Source organism: Dicentrarchus labrax, unplaced genomic scaffold (assembly GCF_905237075.1).
Source record: "Dicentrarchus labrax unplaced genomic scaffold, dlabrax2021, whole genome shotgun sequence".
In the NCBI taxonomy this organism is placed as follows: Eukaryota; Metazoa; Chordata; class Actinopteri; family Moronidae; genus Dicentrarchus; species Dicentrarchus labrax.
In genome coordinates this window covers 11,737,508-11,760,556 of record NW_026136720.1, presented here as the reverse complement: position 1 = coordinate 11,760,556, position 23,049 = coordinate 11,737,508, and the positions used below count along the sequence as shown (strand labels likewise).

Genomic DNA, 23,049 nt, shown 5'->3' with positions numbered 1-23,049 from the left:
TAATATAGTGGCAGGTTCAGTGTAGCCCCCAACTGCATGCAACTTTTGCACTATTTCGGGATCAAACACTCCCTTGTCATCTTTCTGTCCTTCTGCAATTATTTATTATATTTCACATATTGTAATGAACAAGAAACTATGTTAAACAGCTATGTGGGGAAAATGTAACCTTTAAAATGGCCCAGGTGAGAAGAGGTCATTATTAAGATGTGATGGTCATACATGTGTAACTTAATCTTGAGTGATGACTCCCTCTGCATAGTTCCAGGGATGGCACAGGCATTTGTCTTCACAGATACGTACAGACCAAAAATACCAACCTATGGTCTCGCTTCCCCCATACTGAGGTGACAAGCTGGGGACTCAGATTTAATTCAGACAAATCCACCTGGCACAACGCTCAGTATTTTGTGACAAATAGGCCTCAGCTACCATCCTGTTTTTTTTTTGTGCTGTGCTTAAAAAGATTATAAAATCCACATACTTTTCAATGTCTGTATCAATTTGACAAAATTAAAATGTACTTTAAATATCATTATTATTATTATATATATAACTGACTAATAACATTATACATAACATATTTAAAGGCCTTACATCTAGCTATGTCAAAAGCTGAATACATGCTTCCTACAACTAGTGTCACCTTGTTAACATTGCGCATGTCCATTGACAAACGCTGCATTTAGGGTAGCTTCGGAATACTGGCTTTTATCTGAGTATGTAGCTACGTAACACACGGCGAAACCGACCAAAATCTATTTCTAGTCTATCTACATATTCATCAAATGTTACCAATGAGAGTTATCCAAAGATTTTTTTTTTTCCAAACCGGAGGAACATCAGTGTAGCATTTCAAATCTAAGTACGAGCTTACGAGGTGTACGTGAACACGGCACACGCTTAACGCTCTGAATGCTGAATACTCATTCATCATGGCTGTACCGTCATCTAGCCAACCGTTGGCTTTACGCGCTAACCAGCGACATGTGTAAAGGCTCGACAAGTCGGTCGTAACCACACCTGTACACCCGTACAGCCGTGTATCTAGCGACTTTAGCCGTAATATCGGCTGATGAATATTTTCTAACTTGAACGGCACTTTTCCTGCTCGGTGTACCGGGAACTACGTGTTATGGGAGAGACACGGAGGTCAGACGAGCGGTGGGCTGTCAACAGTAATGTCCGAGTTAAAAGAGCCTGCTGCCGCCTTGACAGCTGTCTTTTGATATTACAGCACTGGTAAGGATGATACTGTCTGCGCAGGGAGTGAGAGGAGATAGTGTTGTTGTCATATGGGTGGTGGCTTTGCTGTATGATTGTAAAAACATGGCCGATCAGGTAGAGCTAAGGAGATTGTGACTGCAATGCAGTTAACCTAAGTGGCTTTTCTTGCTAGCCCTGCTTTGCTAACACAATCTAGGCTAGCTAACCCACAGTTGCTGTCGTGCTCATAAACAGTAGTTTAATAGATAACTTTGAACTGAGTCGATAAGTTAAGAGTTCAGCTGGAAATGTTAAATCCGTGTACGGCTGAGGGAAGCTAGCTTATTAGCTTGAAGCATGTAAATAAGATAAGGAGCTCTTCACACTGTCAACAACATATGCCCACGTTACTTAAGAGCCCCACTCTTCAGTCTACACTGTTGTTAGTGACAGCAGCGTTGATTACAGTAGCTGAAATACATTTATTTGTTATTGTTATGATTTGTTTACAGATCAACTTGCAGTTGAATCATGCCTGGAAAACTAAAGGCCAGGATTGTGGCAGGGCGCCACTTGCCTGTGATGGACAGAGCCAGTGATCTTACTGATGCTTTTGTAGAGGTGAGTGAAGCTTGAATAGCAAGACATCATCATTACATCATGATTAGGCGTTTAAAATATGTGTCTTGTGTCTTTTTGTTTCCCTAGGTTAAGTTTGGAAACACAACTTTCAAAACCGATGTCTGTCCCAAATCCCTCAATCCACAGTGGAACTCAGAGTGGTTCAAATTTGAGGTAAAACGTGCAGTTCCCTTTAAAAAATGGTATTTTGATGCAACACATACTGTGGATGAGTTGCGTTTTAATTGCAGTATTTGTAACCCTGCGTACAATCTCACCTCTGCTCCATTTTTGTCTTATTTTGCTCTTCTTCTTCTTGCTGTCCAGGTTGACGATGAGGACTTGCAGGATGAGCCTTTGCAGGTCACAGTGTTGGACCACGACACTTATAGTGCTAATGATGCCATAGGGAAAGTTTACATTGACATTGATCCGCTGCTGTGCAGTGAGGCTGCGTCTGTCATCTCCGGCTGGTTTCCCATCTATGATACCATCCACGGTACAAACTAATCTGACCATGATAATTGCACATTTTTTCCCCCTTATGTATTATTCCTTAATTAGAAGATTTGTGTGTATGTGTTTCTCTATAATTCTCTCATTAGGTATCCGAGGGGAGATAAATGTTCTCGTCAAAGTGGAGCTTTTTAATGATTTGAACCGCTTCAGACAATCCTCCTGCGGGGTCAAGTTCTTCTGCAGTACGTCTGATTTGACTTTTGTTTTCCAGTTGTTTGTTTACAGGTTAAAAATACATCACAAGACACAATTTGTGTACATAAATTTCAGATTTAGACTATACATAGGGAAGTTACACATGAAGTGGTGCAAGAAAGGTGTTTAATTTGTGGACAATTTAATTTTTAATTTTTATTTTTTAGGCATAAAGTTGATAGAACATAAAAATAAGATAATTTCCTACAAGAAGTTGTGTCAGTGCCAACTGTGCACTGTAAAATAGAAATTGTCACTTGTCAATATGTACTTAAAATGGAATAAAAGTTGAAGAGAAGTTTTTCCATTGAAATCTAAAATAATTTTACTCTATGTGGTGTTTGTCTAATTGTGTATGGCAGCCACATCCATTCCACGGTGCTACCGGGCAGCGATGGTGCACGGGTTTGTGGAGGAACTTGTGGTGAATGAAGATCCAGAGTACCAGTGGATCGACCGTATTCGAACTCCTCGGGCCTCCAATGAAGCCCGTCAGAGGCTCATATCTCTTATGTCTGGTAAGAAAATTCAGTGATCCTCTTTACATGTCGGTGAGGAGGAATAGGAATTTGATCCTCCCCGTTCTCTTGTTAATGTGGCTGTGTGTTACCCCTCATTTAGGAGAGCTGCAGAGGAAAATAGGGCTTAAGGTACTGGAGATGGGCGGGAATGCAGTGGTGGGCTACTTGCAGTGTTTTGACCTGGAGGGCGAGTCTGGCCTGGTGGTCCGGGCCATAGGTACTGCCTGCACACTGGACAAACTCAGCTCTGGAAGCGCCCCCAACACCAACACACACATGCACCCTAACACAGCCCCTGCCTCCAACGCCTGCAATTCCCCTTCCAAGGATGGAAAGGAGTGAGTATGAACCAACAACACAAGCATGGACCCTGCCTCTTTTTTTTTTATGTGCAAGTTTCACTACAAATCTAGTTTTGTGAGAATGCGGAAAGATGATCGGTGTGTGCACGAGAGGGAGAGTGTGTGGACAAAATGTACTGTATGTTGTGTCTGTTTTATAGTCTAGCACTTACTCCTGTGTGTGTGTGTCTCAGTATCTTTGATTTCCCTTGTTTGTGAGTCTAATGTGTCACCTGTATTGCATCATGAAACTAACAGCACACAGCATATCCTGAGACACACACACGTACAGTACACACACAGCCATCCTCAACCCCCCTCCTCCCTTGTCTACTCTTTTAGACCGCTCTTGCATGGCTTTCTGCTCTGCCTCTGCATGTTCTAGTGCTGCCGCCTTTTAGTGAGTATCTAGCACACTTGTCCTGCTCTGCCTCTAACACTCACTTCATTTTGTTCTGTCGTCCTCACCGTGGCTATTGAGTTAGCTTGTGATATCATTCAGTGACTGTGAGCATAACTATAGTTGAGTGCATGTGTGCTTCTTATTTGCATTTATTCAATGTATCTGTGTGTCAGTGACTGTGTGTGAGATTGTATCTTTCAGGGATGTAAACACTTTGGTGATGACAAGAAATACAGTAGATTATTTGATGAATATTTTATTGTCAAATGTATCTATTGATGTAATTTAATTAATCAATTAGTTAATATTTTACTGTATATTTGAGGGTACATGACTCCTTTCTTATTTGTCTCTGTTCTCTTGTCTGCAACTATTTATGCTGCAGCAGTGTTGGCCAGATCTCCCTTGCAAAAGAGGTTTCAGACCTCAGTGGGATTCACCTGGCTTAATAAGGGTTAAATAAAAATAATAAATCAAAAATTAAATGTCAGAAAATAGTGACACATGCCCATCATAATTTCACAAAAATATGTTTTCAGATTGCCTGTTATGTCTGAACAACAGTCCAACGAACCCTCTGTAGATAAAACCGGCTCATTCTAACGTAACTAAAACACATGTCGTTAATAAACTAATGAAAACATATCTATGAATGTTTTATTTCATTCCTGCCAATAGATCCTCCTAAATGTTACACACTCTACCTTTTTGAACAACAAATCCATTATCAAACTTAATTAAATTTAACATAATCATTGGGATACATTTAAGAATTTCTCTACAGGTCAGCTTGTCCCTGTGCCTGTTTGGGCCTTTTGTCACCTTTTTCTGTTGTGTTTCCGTCCCTGTTGTGTATGTTTGTGTGAGACTGATCTTTAGCTGAGGGCTATGCATGAGCTTTCTGCCGAGGCAAAGAAAGGGAGTAAAAACTTCTTTTCCTTTTTTTTGTTTCCTTTTTCACTCTATTGCGATGTTGTGGTGTTGGTTTTTGTGTGTGTCTTTTTCTTCCTCTCTGACTCGGGACGTTTCTCACTGCTTGTGTCCAAATCGGTCCTCTGTCTTCCTCTCTCTGCGTGCTGATTGGCCCAGGTCCCCCCTTGCCCACGGATGCCGCTCCACCCACAACAGCCCAGTGCATTCGGCCTGCAGCTCCCAGAGACTGTCCCAGAACTTCTCTGTCTCTGTTCCCACACTCATCTTCACTGGTACGCAGAGGCAGGGAAGGAAATAGATACAGGAGAAAGAGAACTCTGAAATACAAAGAGAAGTACATGATGATGTTTTATATGGAAGTAGAAAAGTGAATATATTTTTGCTGGAGTCTGGTAGAGACAGCCATGTAGTAGCAATAAAGCGATGGTGTAGACGGAGGCATCAGGCTGTTGAAAGGAGGCAGACCCCTTTACCTTTTGTCGAAGAAAGATCCATCCACGTGTCACGTCTTTTTCCAACGATAAGGAGTGACAGTCAGGTTCCCAGTTGCGTCATTCAGCATTTCTATTGGCTGTTTGCAACGAAAACATGTTTAAGGTGTAGCTTTAGCCCTGAAGAAGGGCCTGTGGTCTCTCTACAGTCACCTGACCTTTGCTTCACTCTACTGGGACACATGCTTCAGCTCGTCATCCTCTGTTGAATCTGTCCTTGTGTTTTGACATGTTGCTTTCTTTAGTTTATTGTGTGTGTTTCTTTGTGTTTGTCTAATTTTTGCTTTCCACGCTTGCTTTTTTTTTTTTTTTTTGTTCTCCAGCCATCCGTAGCACCTCAAACGCACCTCACCCAAAACAAACAAATCACACAATAAAATAGTCACCATCCCACTTAATGGCCACACTGACCCACTCCCATATATGCACACACGCAGGGTGAGGTGGTGACTGACGTGGGTGTGTGTATTGTGTCATGTTCTCCTGGCAGGCCGGTATTTGGTGAGGACCTGCTCTCGTCCTCTGGCCCGCCAACCCCTTTCAGAGCCCTTCCCACCTCCTCCTCCTCTCCTCCCCCCTTCTCTCCCTCCAAGCCATGCAGCCGCCAGTCCTCATCATCAGACACAGACCTCAGTTTGACGCCCAAGACGGGTAAGAACACTTGGCCCCATCCCCCTCTACCATTCTCATCCCTCCCTTCTCCTTCACCTCATTGTGGTGCTACTCCGGTGATGGTTTTCAGATTTTTGTTTCTTTATTTGTTTTTAAAAAAAATTAATGGTTGAGTTGAACATTATTTTATTGTGAATGGTATTGTACATATTTGTTTATCTGGGTCCCATCCTCCCCCTTGTCCTCAGTGGCCTGGTGTGTCTTCTTTTCTCACTCTATTTAAAAAAAGATATTGGAAAGCCTTTAGTTTGTGTAAAACATGTGCTTAATAGTATGAAGACACACCAGATCTCTGTATTAGTTTTGTCCCCTTGTTGTGGTCTTTTAATGGAAGCACTGTGTCTCATGAGGGGCTGTTGTTGATCTAAGGTCACTTTTTCATTAGTAGCCATTATGGTTAATCATTGAGGAAAAGGTAAGTGTAGTCAAACTCTGCCCCAAGGACAACTTGAACACATTTTAACGCAGAACTACAAGAACCTTCTTACCAGAGATGCTTGCTTGACCCCTCAGGAGGAGACCAGCAGCCCAAGCCCACTTCTCCCCTCCTCATTCCCTCTCCTCTGCTTTCCTTTTTCTTATTTCCTCTTCTCTCTCTTCTATTTCTCATATTCTGTCTATTTTTTGTGTCCCTTTTTTTTTTTTTTGCTCCTGCCCCTGTATTCTCCCATTCCTTCTTTTGCCCCTTTGTGTCAACTTGCCTATCTTTATCCTGCACACCTCTTTTTTTGTAGCTTGGCTCCAATTTGATCTGCAATTCAAATAGGTCTTATGTTGTGCCTACTGATTTTCCATTTCCACTAGTTGAAGAAACCAACCAACCAGAACTTTGTGGACATTTAGCTTGCTAGCTACATGCATGAAAAAATAGCAAGTGTGATGAGATTGGAGCAGTTGTACAGGTCGTTTTAAGTTGACTTACGGAAATGACACAACTCTAACTCCTAAATTTGTTCTGAAAAACATTAAGCTCTTAGCAGCTCTAAACTGGATACGTCACTCGCAACTGAGTGATTCGAGATCATTACATGGTGAATGGTTAGAGCAAAACAAAACACCCTTCAACAGCTAACATGAATATAATTTCATGCTGAATTAATAAAGCGCCACAAAATAGCAATTCAATTTGATTATCAGGCGTTAGGGTTATTCTTCCTCTATGCCAGTGTCCACTTTCTCCTTGTCATATCCTTCTCACCGCTCCTCAGTTGTTGTGCTTCTGACCACTCTCCTCATTGCTCTGCCTGTCCATTCTCAATATTTCTGTTTTTCTCTGTGCACCATCCATCTGTTTTGTTTCTGCTGGATAGAGAAGGCCCAGCCAGTGAGACGCAGGCCTGGGATCTTCCTCTGCCCCAGCTCCCCCACCCTCTCCACAGACACTCTGTCCCTTCCTGGTTCTGGCTCAGTGGGCTGTGGTCACGGCTCTGCCCCCAGAGCCACCACCCCGCCCCCTCTCTCCTCCATCCGCTCAGACTCTGCCTTGCTGAGAAAGAGCGTGTCCTTCACCGAGGACCTGCTGCTGGCAGCCTCCGGTATAGTAGGACTGCTGTGTGTCATCAAGTAACACGTTTCAACAGTGTAGTGTTGGCGCTTCTCTTGTATATTGGGTCAACAGCCGGCGTGTTCATACCCAGATCCACTTGACTGGTGTTATCAGGAAACATTAATTCAACACGCAAGGTGTAACTGCCCAGAGCTCACTGTGAAACAACACTACTGATCACTACATACTCGGGATACTCCTACCTCAGCATGTGGCTTGATGTGTTTTCCAGGCGTACCCAAACCTTACTCTAGGTCCAGTATTGAAGCCTGAATTAAGAGTAGGTGAGCCTATTAGGATGATGGTGAAGCAGGTTTATTGAATGCATGGTGTGCAGCTCCAGCAGTTGCTTTCACTTGACTTGTCATAAAAACATTAATACTGCAATGCAATAATCCAATGACAGTTTGACTGGCTTTGTAGTCCATTGACCTGTGTGTTGAAAGTGATGAAACTGAAGCCAGCCTCTCCTCTCTGATCAGGGATGGGCAGCGGGGGAAGTGCTGGAAAGGAGGCGGGGCCTCTGAAGACCCTGCTCAGACAACAGACGCAGACGGCTCTCGAGCAGAGGGTACGATGACACTCAACATTCACACATGCTCATAAATATATTTACAGAGTCACTTGTGCAAAGATATGAGACTGAAAACGCAGGTCAAAATGTTCAGTATCATTGAATTTTACTAGCCAAAGATTTCTAGTAACACAAGTCAAAACTGCGATTAAGGAATGTCATTCTTGACAGTTTATGCTTTGACATGCAGTGCTGCATATCAGCCTCAGATGCCTATACACAAGGTCAGACAGTTACTCAGTGTCGCACACTATTTACACAGCTGCATTCTTTGTGAAAGATCACTAATTTACACTGGTGAGGTATTAAGTGTTTAATGGGGAGTACGTCTGTGTAAGAGCAAATAATGTTCCCTTTCTCTGTCCTCTTAACCACTTGTGCTACTCAGGGAGCGTCCTCCTCTGGGTTATTGTTAAACGCCAGGGTATGTCCCATCAGTGTGACACTCTCACTCTCTCTACCCTTTCCCTAACACCCTGACCAGCTGATGGCCACCACCAAGTCTGAATCAACTCCTAACCTGCCCCGTCCTCTGCTGTTTGTAGATCTCAGAGGGGGCAGGCTGGGTTGAGCAACATGTCAGTGGGTCCTTGTGTGACCCCGTTTGTGTGTTTGCTTGCCACCCCCCGCGCTCTAAAAGATTCACAGACATGTTAGGTGGAGGGCTGGAGGCTAGGAGTTGTGTTCCCTTCACGTTTGAAGGGTACGTGTGACTGTGTGCGTGTGCCTTCTGGATACTCCAAACACCTCCCCCCTTTCTGACTTCTTTTCCCCAAGTCAGATTTTGTTTTCCTGTGTCATTAACGGGAATGAGCACGCTCACTTCATCGCCTCATTCTTGCCCTCTTGCTCTGAATGGGAGGAGCTGTCATTCAAATTAGTGTCCTTCCTTCCTGGAGTACTGGACAAGAAAGAATGGTATTCCCACCAAATTCTTCTCATCTCATATATATGCATGTTTGGAAATCAGTGTCCCTCAGGTTTTCTGTAAAGGTGGCCATCACTTCAACTTAACAGAATAAATACCAAATGCTGACAGACAGTCCAAGCATTTCCAGCTCCTCTCGTAAGTGACTGCATGACATTATTTGACTGGAGGCAGAGGACCAGCTGTCATGTTAGTGAACAGAGAGAGACGCATGTAAAACAGAGTCTAGATCCTCAGTCAAGTCCTCGTTGGGAGTGTGTTATGTGTGTGTTTGTTCTCTTTACTTTCAACTCCAAAACGTAATTAGTGCATTTATATAGATTTGAAAGGATTGAATGAATCACTAAATCAGTGATACACAATATCTAGGCTCAATCACTTCCAGGTCTATTTGAAATGCTCTTGAGTTTGTGTCTACGAGTGTAGGCTGGAATGGACCGAGTGGGGACTTTTTGGGGAGGGGGGTCAACCTTGCATGGGGGGGGACACCATCACTGTCAATCCTTGCTGCATGTTGGTACTTTTGACTGTTTCACTGTTATCACCTAAGTCTACACATATCAGTTAAAGACGAGGTACATAATGTCTGGGACTTAAGACATTTATTTTGTAATACGCCTAAAGAAACTGAATCTAAAGTTTGGTCTCCAGTTTTGAAGATTTTTATTTTCGTAGTCGTAGCCGCTGTTAAGATTTAAGATTATGTGAATGTTTTTACATACAATTAGTTTTTATAGCCCAGATTTTTATTTCTGTTGTTGAAGCCCTGAAAACTTGAAGTGCTCACGTGCACAGTCTGTCTTTTAGTAATATCTGAAAATAGTCAACATAAAGTAACAATTGAACTCAGACACTGATATTATAGACCTAAAGTCATGGGGGGAAAAAGGAAAAGTGTTACAATAATGTAGCAGTCACTATTATTAGCAAAAATCCATTGGTAAAAAGCTTGTGTACTGTAAGTGACACGGCTGTTTTTTTTTATCTGCAGGAGTTCCCCTTCTTCACCTTGACGTCTTTTCCGCCTGGTTTTCTGGTTCATGTCGGTGGAGTGGTCAGTGCTCGCTCTGTCAAACTACTGGACCGTATACACAACCCCGGTGAGTTGAGCACACACAAACACACAGTGTCCAAATGTAGCTCGTCCATTGTCCTGTGACATGATATGAGTGAGGTCCTCCATTGACCTACAGTATTGTGTGAGTGTCCAGTCTTGTTGCAACTGGCTGTTAGTCAATGCTGCCCATTATCCTGTTGTGCTGAACAGTTTTCCTGGCCCTAGTCTCAATCTGTTTTATTGTTTAGAGCAATTATGTTGAAAGACTTCAGTTATGTACGAGTCCTAAAGCAGGTGAAAGCTGTTCCTGGTCACACTTATAGTCTGCAGCTTCGTATCACTTTGATGGAAATAAAGTTAGGATAAGCTACTACTACCCGTGTTAAAAAGTTTCATGGATAGGGGCAACTTTCACCTCGTGGTTTGATTGACTGGCTTTGTGTAATGTATACTCTGTCTCAGTCGTGTGTGTGTGTGTGTGTGTGTGTGTGTGTGTGTGTGTGTGTGTGTGTGTGTGTGTGTGTGTGTGTGTGTGTGTGTGTGTGTGTGTGTGTGTGTGTGTGTGTGTGTGTGTTGTGTGTTTGGTGTTTGTGTGTGTGTGTGTGTGTGTGTGTGTGTGTGTGTGTGTGTGTGTGTGTGTGTGTGGCTGTTTTGTGTGCTGCCCCCTGGAGGTTAGGTGCAATAGTAGTGCATGGCTCTAGTCTGTTGCCTGCTGCTTCTGTTGTGTGATGTTGTTGGCTGCAGGTGGCACTGTGGTGAGGTACTGTGGTGTCTGACTCTCTCCCACCTTGAGTCTCAAATACGCTTCTTATCTCTGTGTCAAAATCCATATGTGTTTGACTATTACAAAGACTTTTTAAATGAGATTTATATTAATGACAACCCGAAATTTGCTCATCACGATAGTAGGTGTCTGAATCCACTTGGCAGCCTCAGTAATTTGCCCAGTTTAATGGTCTTTTACTACTCTGAATCAAGAAAGTCTGAGAATTTGGGGAAAGGGGAGTGCTGATGAATGTTGGCTGGGTTAGGATAAGCAGGGTTCTTTTCAGAGGTGGACAGGGGAACCAAAATAAGCTACCCAAAAATGATTTTACTGACTATCTCCAAAAAGGCTTAGGCCTGCAATGATTAGACCAACGCAATGATTAGACCAACACAGATCCTGTCTAAACTAGTGTAAACTGCATAGCTTTCACAAAGTTTTTCTTGATCCACACTGCAGCATTCACCATTCTGAAAAGAGCCCTGTTCACTGTTGCTATGCCTTGACTATATTAACTACACAGCAAATATCAAAGGTACCCTGTGGAGTTTTTGACCACAAGTAGCACTATGGAGCACTAAGGACAAACATGCACGTGTGAGTGTGCGGGTGATATGATACATACTTCAAGCTATTCCACAGAACGACAATTGGGGGCGGTTTAACATATTAAAATGGCATAACAATTTATTTGGGGGCACCCCAATAGCTCACCAGGTAGAGATTGCGCCTTGTGTACTAAGGCTGAGTCCTTACCGCAGCAGCCCGGGCTTAATTCCAGTCTGTGGCTCTTTGTCATCCCCTCTCTCGCTCTACCCCCTTTCCTTTATACCTTCAGCTGTCTCAATCCATTATAGACATAAAAAGCCAGAAACAATATATTTAAAAAAAGGAAACACACCATGTGTTTTGGCAAGAAACTCAGAATTTAGACATAATGTTTGTTTGCAAGAAAACTCCACAGGGTACCTTTTTAAGTTTAGAAAGTATGCTAGAGTTGGACTGCTACTGCATGCTCCTATTTTCTATTAAATTGCTTAATTCCTCCTCAAGTCTTCTTAAGATAACGGCTAGGCCTGTAGCTTTTACTCATCTCTATTCTCCTCTTTTCCTTGTCGGTGTTCTTCTTTCAAGATTGTTTTTGTAGGCCTGAATATAGTTTGTCTTTGCATAGTGACTGTGTAGTGTTGTCTGTCTTTGCATAGTGACTGTGGAGTGCTGCTGTTGTGCTGTGCTTGTTTGTTAGACTATCTCTTCTTTTCTTTTTCTCTCTTTTCTGTACTAACGGTGTGTTCTGGCCCAGCCTTGGGTAACACGCGCTCATACAAACTGCTAGACTGGAATAGTGTCACTGCAGGTATTTCCCCCCTTTTACTGCTATCACCCAAAGGAGTGATGGCAGCTCAGTTAAGTTAAACCTCTTAAACCCAACAATGATATTTAACCAAAGTAGATCAGCTGGCCTAAATATCCACTGACAAATTTTAGCTGGATAGTGTATAATTGAAATTTGATGAATTCAGTGAGCTGCCATTCTCCTCTCTCTAATCTGTGTGAGTGTGTGCTGAGCTGAGTTGAGCATGCGCTGTGTCCCCACCCCCACTCCATCCGGCCTGGCCTGGCTTCCCCCTCCCACCTCCCCCCCTCTCCCCACCAAAGCTCATCCTGCTGCACAGAAGAGCTGGAGCTCTTCCCTAATGTTGTCCCAGCGCTGTTCTAACGCTTCCTGAATCAGCATTGTGGTCAAACCTCTCTAGACCAGAGGATGTTTAGGAGGTTTACTCTGTGACAAAGAGCCACTGACCGGGCATGTGCATCCTTAACTCACTGGGCCGTATTCATACTGGGAGAGAGAGAGAGAGAGAGAGAGAGAGAGAGAGAGAAGGAGGGATGGATGGATGGATGCATGGAAGGCAGGCTGATTGGATGGGTGGCAGTTGAGGAAAATAATAAAATTGATTTGATGTATGATGGGGTAGAAGGGAAGATGTGAGCTCTGGGGGAAAGGAAGGAAGCATGATATCAGTCCGTATCTTTAAAAACTAGTCTAGAATTGATGACTCTGGTGAATGAATATGGCCCTTGTCTGTCCTTGAGCGTGCACATGGTCATGAGTGTGCACGTTGGTGAGCCTGTGCCTGTGTGACATGCTGCTTCTGGTTTAAAGGAACCCACTTCGTGGGCCTGATGCCTGACCACCAGTCATTATTCTTCATCTCCTCAGTTGATCTCCCGTTCTGTTCTCCTCATCCATTCCTCTCCCTGTCTCTCCTAGCAGCGTTTCTCTCTCTTTCTGGGGCTCTGTCAGCATGTGGCCCTCTCAGGGAGTCATGGGGTGCGACTCAATACTCTAATGTTGCTTCCTTCATGTGTTCTTTGTTCAGTGATCCAGAACTACCAAATGAGTGAGATTAAACTCACAACTTGCAATGATTAGGCTCTTTTGAACAATTTTAGTAAAACAGAGGTCTTAATGGAGCAAAGCCTCATGAGACTATTGAAACACACCCATGGTTTAGCCTACGTATGATGAAGGCTCAATCCTTTTGAATTTAAAACCTTTCTCACCAGGGTTGGAAACAGTGTCTTTTAAGTAATTACTCTTCAGCCAGCCAACAAAATTTCCTTTCTATAGTCAAACCACCACAGCCCAAACAGGCTTTGTTTCTCACCTGTGTCCTTTCTGTTAGTGTGGCTGACTGAAAGGAGACATAGAGAGATTTTAGATGTTTTAGACTTAAGAAAAGCCAGTGAGAACACACATGACTAACATAACCATTGACTTTGCCTTCATCATCATCCTCAAACTCTCATGAAATCATTCTCATTGTCACTTTGTTTCACGAACTGATAGTTGGTTTTGGCTTGCTTTGATACGCCATTTAACCCATGAATCATCAGAATATACAAACTGTACTGTTTGCTATCTATTAATCTTCTGGTAAGTCAAAGCAGTCAGATTAGATACAGCCTTAGATACAAAATTGTTTTTTATCCAACTATGTTGACAAATGTTAGTTAGGTTTATTGTTATCTAATTATTAGCTAGACTTAAGGGTTCAGTGAGGATTATGATACATAGCTCAGCAAATCAGAATTTTTTCTTGTGAAAAGTGGGTGATTCAGACTTTTGTTTTTTACAGATGAGCCAGAGACTCGCGATGCCTGGTGGGAGGAGATTCGCCAGGAGATCAAATCTCATGCCAAAGCTCTAGGTTGCCATGCTGTTGTGGGGTACAGCGAGAGCACTAGCATCTGGTGTGTAGTAGTGCATATATGTAGAAAAATGCTTTGCCTATTGTTGAATTTGTATGTTATAAACCAGTTTGCTTTTTGTCTTAAGCACACGAGTTTCATGTCTTGTTCTCATCCTCCTCTGTTTCTTTCCCTCTTGATCTGTCCATCTCCCTTCAACACAGTGAGGAGGTGTGTATCCTCTCAGCATCAGGCACAGCAGCCATCCTGAATCCTCGGTATATGCGTGAAGGCTGCCTGGACATGGGAATCACCGACCACAGGTTGTTATGATTCAGAGACTAAGCAAACTAATTTTATATTCTTGTAATGTGTACAGTTTATGTCAGTACAGCTTGGATTGGAGGCTGATGGCAGATGGTGTGTGTTGTTCTCCAGGTTTGAGGAGCCTTCTCCCCCGAGCTGTGGCTTCTGTCACATCCCGTACGACGAGCTCAACATGCCCTTTCCCGCCCAGCTCACCTACTGTTACCACTGCAGACGACAAAAGGTCTCACATCTATCAAAGACCCCCACATGTTAAAAAATATCTTTTGGTTGTCCAGTGTATAAATGCAGTTTGGTGGTATGTATTAATTTTTAATAATGTTTTTTTGTAGGTTCCGGATGTGCTGTTCACAACAATCGACCTGCCACCAGAAGCAGCTGTTACAGGGAAGGGCTGCCTAATACAGGCCAGGTAATACATCACACAGTTAAATGGCTCCAAAATGATGGTGCTGAATTTCTTTGATCTTTTCTAAGTAATAGCAGCAGAAGGGGCAGCATGAAGGCTGAACAACACACATCCCAAATTGATGCCCACATCAAAGATATTGATCAAAGTGAGTTAATGCCAGTGTTTGTCTTCTAGACTGTGTCGTCTAAAAAAGAAGGCTCAGGGTGAAGTGAACGCGACCGCCATCTCCAACCTGCTGCCCTTCATGGAGTATGAGCTGCACACCCAGCTGATGAACAAACTGAAGCTGCGGAGCATGAACGCTCTGTTTGGTTTACACATACAGATCAGTGTCGGAGAGAACATGCTTCTGGGTCTGGCTGTAGGTTAACACTTTAGGTTAACAGCTTAATCAGTCGTACGTGTGTTTGCTACAACACAGTCCTCTTAAAATGTGTTTGTGAATATGTGCGTTCAGTCGGCTACAGGAGTGTACCTGACGGCCCTGCCGGCACCAGGGGGCATCCAGATTGCGGGGAAGACTCCAGGTGACCTGAGCAATGAGCAGCACATCCTCACCATCCAGAAAAGGATTAATGACACCATAGCCAAGAACAAAGAGCTCTATCAAATAAACCCTCCGGTGAGACACACAACACATGTGCACAGTAGCTGCTTCGTCAAGTAGGTTTTCTACAATGTTTCATGTCAACATTAGAGTAGCTAGGGTGTCATGTGGGGGGAATTGTGACTCTTGTTAACAGTACAGCCCATGGCAATATTGAATCTGTTTCAACCAAAAGGTTTACATTTGTTCAGATGTGTTGGAAACGTAGCATTTACCCTGATTTTAAAAAAGTGTTTTTATGATTTGGATGTCATATGTCAGAATAATATATAATTTTTATGGCCCTTAAATGCTGGAATTGTCTGAAGTGTCACATACAGTGTTATATCAAGTTAATTAGGTTTTATTTTACACAATGGTTGCAGTGATTCTTTTACACAAATAGATAAATTCAGCGGTGAGCTGTTTCCATTATTTTGAGTATAATTCTCTCTGTTCCAGTGTTAAAATCATGTACTGAATCATACATTATATATAGTCTGTTCTTTGTGAATCATGATAAACTTACACCTCTTGTCTTTCTCTGGTCATTAAAGAAATTATTTGCCCTGGACCCTGAGGTGTTCTGCGGCATAAACATGGTACTGAGCACGGCAACTTTTAGCTGTGAGACACAGCAAAGCATGACAAATGTTTCACTATATTAATCGTAATACTACACCACTTTTACTATAACTGTATAACAGCTCTTAACTGGGGACATTTGGGAGCAGGACGATGTGTAACCCACTCCAGAGTCACCTCTCGAGGGGCAACCCACTGGACACTCCGTGTTGTATCCGTGTTAATGTATTTCTATTATGACCATCTACCCTGCCCATTCACTGTCTCACCTGTTAGTGCGTTTGGGGTTGCGCCACTCCTTACTCTTCCAGATTCATATTCAAATTAACACCGGAGTGAGAGTGAGTGTGAGCATGTGGTGTGTTATTAACATAGTCTTTCTACTAGCTGTATAGTCTGGGCAGATGTGAGATGCAGATGTGGGCTGCTGTGCTGGTGTTCACTTTGACATCCCGTCTGCTCAGGCCTTGTGTCCCATTTGTTTGCAGGAGCTGACAGAGGAAGTGGTGGGTTCTCCAATTCCTGACCCGAGGCAACGATCCAGACTTTTCCGCTCCCACTCAGAAAGCTCAGACGAGGTGTCAGAACTCGATCTCTCGCATGGAAAGAAGGATGCCTTCGTCCTGGAGGTGTATATTTATGAAAATATATACATTTATATGCAATTATTCTCATGGACAAGTGTAACCATTTGCCGTGATTTCCATAGATTGATGACACGGATGCTGTGGAGGACATCCACTCCCTCCTCACTGATGCCCCTACCCCTACAGGTACGCTCTATCTACTCACTCTACTGCAGTTACAGTACATCATCACACACTGCACATGCCAGTTATCTCCTGATTGGGTCGAGCCTCTTACAAATGTCATTATTTCTGTTTTCCATTTGCACTTTTCTGTTTTCAGGTTTCTACAGCTGCAACACTGAGGTCATGCCTGGGATTTACAACTGGACTTCCGGGGTTCAGGTCACTATACTGGTCATAATACAGCGAAAGCATTAAGAAAGTAGCTCTGATTTGTCTATTTTGTTTGTTTATGCTATGTTTCTGTCCCTGTACTCCAGATGTTTACATCAGTGAGGGTCCTTAGGTTGAGTAATGCCAATCTTACTAACCAAGGCTTGAACAAGATCTTCACTGACCTATGTGAGAATCTGCTGAAGGTAAGAACCCCTTATTGATTATCACAAGTAATTATGCCATATGTGGTGCCATGCTTATCCTTTGGAATGAGCATTGTTACACTGTTTATGATGGTACTTGCAATGTTTATGTTTTGGGTTTGTTACAGAGTTTTTACTTCAAGCTGCGCTCTATGATCCCCTGCTGTCTTTGTCGTCTCAACTTCACCGTAGCAGTGCCAGAAGAAGAACTCATACAGGTGAGAAATTGTAGGCCATCTTTGATTTGTTGTTGAAAAACATAATACAACATTTTGAAATTTACATTTTACAACTTTACTTGCTGCTGTCTTCCTCCCAGGTCGCTGTGACAGCGGTTGCCATGACGTTTGACAAAGACCAGACTCAGGAGAAGCCAGCAGAAAAGGCCATTACCAAAGGTCTGTCTGGTTAAAGGAGATTATTTATGGTTTTGTTTAAGTTTTTAATGTTTTCTTCTTAACCCTAATTAGACAATCATTGATACCTCGTATGCATGCAGCTCACTGTAGCTTTGGATATGTGGCATCAGTTGCAGCTTTGCTCAAATGTAGGGAATCACATTTTTGACAACACTAAGTTGTAATTACGTTGTCGTTTGTCAAGTGTTAACAGCTTTATTTAAGAAACATTTCCATTGTACCATAGTGTCAAATAGTCATATTAATTCACTGTGGGTGCTTATAGAAGTAAATTGGAAGTTGAATATAATGAGTTTTCTGCATGCAGAAACGCATAAAGGCCTTTAAGAGTTTGTCTCAGTAGTAGTGAAGTCGGAAAACAGGACTATCCTTTTAAGACCACACTAGCCTGAGTCGTGTAACCCGTCTAAGAAGCATCACTTCTGTTCTTTTTCTTGTGTTTGAAATCTGGCTAAAGTACTTGGGTGATTCTGTGAATCTTTTCAGGATGCAGTGAGACCGAAGATCAGCTGCAGTTTCCCTTGGAGTTGTGTGCAGACGCGTCATCTGCCAACAATCAGCCATCATCCAAAATCTCAGGTAGCCTCCAACCTTGTTTTTTTTTTGTAATTTGCTCCTTGACCACCTCCTCTGCCCTGCCTCACTAACAGTCATTGCCCATCTCCTCCACTAACACTTCAGGTACAGTCTCTTTACTCACCCCAGCTGCAAAACTCTGTCATAATCAGCTGATTATGGTCCGTTCAGCAGGTAAATAAATGCTGGTGTATCATAGCCCAGTCAGTGTGTTCTGTTTTGATGTGAACTTAGATGGGGCAGTGTGTGATGTTGTCTAGATGAGACGTCATGCTCCTAAACCAGCATGGCTTACTTTCCATTCACACACAGTAATAAGAGCGCTCTAGCAAGTACTGACTATAGGCGGAGCATTTTGATTGACAAAACATTTGGATTTTGAAGTGAAAGCTTGGTAACACATGCTGTGTTAGCCTTGTGGCAAGAGCGAGGAATTGACCCCGAACCCTTCCTGCTCTCTGTCAAGCACAAAGGTAGACTGTGATGTTTGTGTGTGTGTGACAGGTGTCCCAGAGACTACCAACGTCTCATCTAGAGGTAAGCCCTCTTCTCCTCAACCATCTACCCCTAACCCACCTCCCTGCTACCAAAACTACTACACTGCCCTGTTTTGACTTTTCATCCTTTTGTCTCGGACAGAGTTATTCTGCACCGCTCCCAAACCTCATCCACTTTTGTTCTTTTCTGTTCGTTTGTTTCTTTTTTTGTGTCTTGTTTTGTATTTTTCTCTTTTTGTTGTTGTTGTTGCGTTTGTGTATGTTTGGGTGTGGGCTGTGTGTGCGTGTGCGTGTGTGCGTGTGTGTGTGTGTGTGTGTGTGTGTGTGTGTGTGTTTCTCTCCAGCTGCCTCCGTTGATTACGGTTCCTTTGCAGACAGATGCAGCACCTGGCTAGAGCTGCTTAGGCTGAAAGCTCACACCATAAGACGAGGATCAGTTAAGACAAGTAGGAGGACACAGTCTCTAGCACACTCTGGTGATCATACCCACAAATACAGAACACAGACAAGCAATCCCACACACACACACACACACACACACACACACGCTCGCTCGCATACACTCACACACCCCTCAATGCATGTCGCTGGGGGGCGGAGCATCGCAAATCAACCACCAGCTTTATAGCTAGAGTGTGAAAGTTGAAGCCCCGCCCCTCAGAGGGATCCACAATCGGCAGCTTGGCTTTGAAGTGCCTCTAGCAGCGGTAGCCGTGACCAATAAATAGGAAGCTTTTTTTTTTTTTTTCATTCAGCGTGCTTGGATTTAACTTGCCGCAATTTGATGACAATTACTGGAAAGAATTCCTTTGATTTTTTTCCCCCGCATTTGCAATCGTGAATCTATCTAAGCTGGGAAAACATTACATGACTTGAGGATGTACTGTACACATACAAATCTGAATGTGGTAGAAATCACAGTGGGGCCTGGGGAAATGCTTTTCTGCAAGATCTGGTATGATTTTCAGTCCTGTGCATTGTAAGTGAACTACAGTAATGTGTGGCTCTGAAGGTTCCTGGTTTGATGGATGTAAGCCACATCAGGTAAATTTGCAGTAAGACGATGGCGCATCTTTCACACTCTGGCTTGTGTACATGTGCCCAGCTCAGCTCATAGCTGTCTCTGTCCGTCTCCATTTCTCAGACCTCTTTCACAAATATCCTCCCATGTACTTCACTGTACTGCAAATATTGTATTCACACACGTAAGCATACACAGCTGTGCCCAGGTCTGTTTGTCTGTCTGCAGACACTGTGTAACTGTCTTTTCTGCTTGCCTGAACTGCATGAATGCATGGCAGCGCACGCTTTCCACATGATTGTCTTGGCACCACATATCTGCACCACACATCCACACCTACCTACCTAACACACACAGATTCAGTCACATATAAGTGTACACACATGTTACTCCTGCTGTGCAAATGCAGGATTGCATTTTTCCACGTACATTCCACATTCACATTTCTTTCTGCTTTAAAGTCCATATCTGCTTTTAATTTTTCCACTATTTTTGAGTGTTTTCTGGTATCTCCATTGCCTTTTTGTCTTTTTTTTCCTCCCTCCCCTCCTGTTGTTTGCTTTTCACGTATTCCTCTGTTGGACCTCTACCTGCTCTCTCTGAACCTGCAGTCTCATCTTTGGACCGCTCCAGTCCACTGCCGGAGGGACGTTCCCGCTCGCTGCGATCCAATCGCTCGTTTGCGGGCGGTTCAGTCACCGTAGTCAAGATGACACCGCTCTCCTTCCTCCCTGGGACACGCATCATTAAATACCTTGGGATCATCAACATGTTTTTCATCAGAGAGACCTCATCGTTACGGGAGGTACGACTGCAAGGACATGCCACGTCCATTGGCTCTATCTTGTGCAATGTGTAGATGTACCTGTTTACATGAAATGTGCGTGTTTGTCCTCTGCAGGAAGGCGGCGTCAGTGGCTTCCTCCATTCATTCATTGCAGAGGTGTTTGCGATGGTTCGAGCCCATGTAGCAGCCCTGGGAGGCAATGCAGTTGTGTCCTACAGCATGAAAGAGTGTGTGTTTATGGAAAATCCAAACAAGAACCAGGTACCCACACAAACACACTCATGCACATCACAGAACATCAACAATCCATTCATACATGAAAGCACAATGAACTACTCTTGGCATCTTCAGACCCTTAAAATTATTGGTGTTCTTATGGTTTAATCCTCCTCTCTTTGTTCCTCTTTTATAGGCTCAGTGTCTCATCAATGTGAGTGGTGATGCCGTCATCTGTGTCAGGGAAACGGACCAGGAGCCCATTCCCTCAATGACAAATATCGGACAGACCTGCACTAGCGGAACAGATGGGGCTACATGACAGTGAAACACAGCCTCACTTTGCCTGCAGGACACACAATATGAGTGAACACACACTCGGAGTCTAGCCGTTCAAATATGAGTCATTTATTGTCTGCCTTAAAACTCTGTAAAAGATCCAAAGGGTTGGACACAGGTAATAAAGAACAAAAAGTACTCACATACACTCATAAACATGCAGTCTGTATTAATATAAGAGTGCAGACTGTTTCCTTGTGTTTTTCTATGTTCGACGAGAGTGCAGGAGATACTGATGCAGCTCTTTTGGGAATTAGGTCATCTGAGCGGGTTTTAAAAACGTTTTGGTTAAAACATCAACAGCCAAAGGACTTCTCTGCATCTAACTTTTGTCTCTGTATTACAACCGTCCATTGTGGGGTCACGCAAAGCTACAGTACGTTGGCCATCCCGTTGTGTGTGTGTGGGCACAAGTGACGCTTGAGGCAGCTATGACTAATTTGTCCATCCACAGCTCACAGGCGGAGTCATTAAATGGCCATGCCAAAAGGGACAGACACAGTTGTATGCCATCGACTCATTTAAATGCAGTCAGATTCTCACTCTGTGTTACGATTTGAAGTAACTTCCAGATTAAAGGCCCATCTGTTCATTTCAAAGTAACCACATGATAAAAACTGTGTCAGGCAAAGGCAGAGTATTCAATTTCCAACAAGGCTGGTACTCTCCACCCAAGAATGGAAATGTTGACGCTAGAATCCAAACAACCCAGACACATCTGTGATGCCATTTTGTTATAATTACCTACTAGTTAACTGGTGTCCTGTTTTTAATGTTTAAATAAGATTTTGTATTGATTTGATTGGTAATCTAACCTAATTACTGTCACAGTATTGCTCACAAGCAGTATCCTAAAGATAATCAAATTCCCTCAAAGTGTCAAATGTCAGTCTTGTTCTTTCATGCATCAGTTGGGGAGGATTTCAGGCAATGAACATATTTTTCTATAGGGCAGTAATTTTCCTTTTAGAACGACCATTGGCGTTGTGTTCCAATGATTATTTTATAAATAAAAAATGATTAGGATTTTTATTTCTTCACCTTGAAATGGTGAAATGGCATAATGTGTATGCATTGTATTCACATGTACATCTGGTGTGAGAGGGCAAATGGTGATGGGTATAATGGTCAGATGGATATAAATGAAACAGACTTGCAGTCTTAGTCATACAATGTGGACTTTAGGGAAGCCAAGGATATTTCATAGGATAAAGTCTTTGAGATCGCTTTGACTGAATTAAACCTTTTTAGCTGTGTGAACTGAAGTAACTTTTGCTTCACTTGCAGCTCTAGGGTGATTTCCTCTGGATGCTTCTTGCTGTCATTGTCAGATTCATCACTGTTGCTTTGGAGCTCATGTTCTGAGTAATAGTCCTGCTACTGATCTGTCTTTTTTCGACGTTCAATGTCCAATGCTGGAAAAAGCATCTTCTGGTTTAGGTGCCACCTGAAAATAAACTGTGTAAATGTTCTCTAAAAAAAAGATTTTAGTATTTTTGTAACATAGACTTTATGAAACTTAACTGCTCGTTTTTGCCTGTGCAATCAATCCCTGATGTTTTGACTCACCGTGTCAAGAGAATTAGTGATACTCTAATCTGTTTGTGATCGGTTTCCTATATTTGTGTCTAAAAACTTGAATGTACATACTTAGATGCATTTGCTTTCTGACTAGCAGCATGCAGACCTACTTTTTATTGCCATGAATCTGTATGCTTGCCTGGTAAGTCTTGCACAATAAACTCAAAGAAAGATGCATCTGTTTGATCATCATCTTTTGGCTGATGAACACACTTTTTTTTAAAATCAACAGTAAATTGATGATAATATTTTTGGCTCACAGCCAGTGATGAAGGATATATATTCAGATCCTGTGAAAGAAATACTGTTAAAAGTAAAAGTGCTGCATTGAAAATGTTACCTTAACCGTTTACAAGGACTGTTTTAACTAGTTATTAAACAGTCTCAGTTAAATACTGATGCCTCTATATGATCTACAGCCACTGGTGATTAGATTACCTATTTCAATGTAGTTAATCTGAATGCCTGCTACAGGGTCAGATCTCCCTTTACATGCTTTTGTCCACAGGGACAACCAGAGTAAAAAAAACTCTTGTTGCTGCTTTAAGTTAAAGTATATAAGTAAGT

At 42.8% G+C, this 23,049-nt stretch overlaps 1 protein-coding gene across 17 annotated transcripts; it reads left to right on the top strand.

Moving 5' to 3' along the window:
• Nucleotides 1-902: 902 nt before the first annotated feature.
• Nucleotides 903-22,657, top strand: c2cd5 (C2 calcium dependent domain containing 5). 17 transcript variants are annotated; one of them, XM_051381689.1, is made up of 31 exons: nt 903-1,242; nt 1,719-1,827; nt 1,915-2,001; nt 2,155-2,326; nt 2,433-2,528; nt 2,904-3,059; nt 3,163-3,400; nt 4,896-5,011; nt 7,213-7,437; nt 7,931-8,019; nt 8,411-8,446; nt 9,942-10,050; nt 13,917-14,031; nt 14,193-14,291; nt 14,407-14,518; nt 14,628-14,707; nt 14,882-15,068; nt 15,165-15,329; nt 15,851-15,895; nt 16,367-16,507; nt 16,588-16,651; nt 16,788-16,849; nt 16,948-17,046; nt 17,175-17,264; nt 17,366-17,444; nt 17,952-18,044; nt 18,546-18,578; nt 18,883-19,014; nt 20,171-20,364; nt 20,461-20,607; nt 20,759-22,657. In XM_051381689.1, exons 2-31 carry the CDS (start codon nt 1,738-1,740, stop codon nt 20,882-20,884), a joined length of 3,477 nt encoding a protein of 1,158 aa, XP_051237649.1. In that variant the 5' UTR covers nt 903-1,242; nt 1,719-1,737; the 3' UTR covers nt 20,885-22,657. The 17 variants fall into 17 exon arrangements, with proteins under 17 accessions (XP_051237649.1, XP_051237660.1, XP_051237650.1 ...); XM_051381690.1 differs by lacking the exon at nt 4,896-5,011 and adding an exon at nt 5,721-5,881 and having other exon boundaries at nt 904-1,242; nt 18,913-18,984; XM_051381686.1 differs by lacking the exon at nt 4,896-5,011 and adding an exon at nt 5,721-5,881 and having other exon boundaries at nt 904-1,242; nt 18,913-19,014.
• The last annotated feature ends 392 nt before the right edge of the window (nt 22,658-23,049 follow it).

Excerpts from the sequence above, each read along its gene's own strand:
- c2cd5 (XM_051381684.1), top strand. The coding sequence starts at position 1,738 with ATGCCTGGAAAACTAAAGGCCAGGATTGTGGCAGGGCGCCACTTGCCT. Across the intron at positions 16,508-16,587 it reads AGGATGCCTTCGTCCTGGAG|ATTGATGACACGGATGCTGT; the intron begins GTGTATATTTAT and ends TGATTTCCATAG. Across the intron at positions 16,652-16,787 it reads TGATGCCCCTACCCCTACAG|GTTTCTACAGCTGCAACACT; the intron begins GTACGCTCTATC and ends TTCTGTTTTCAG.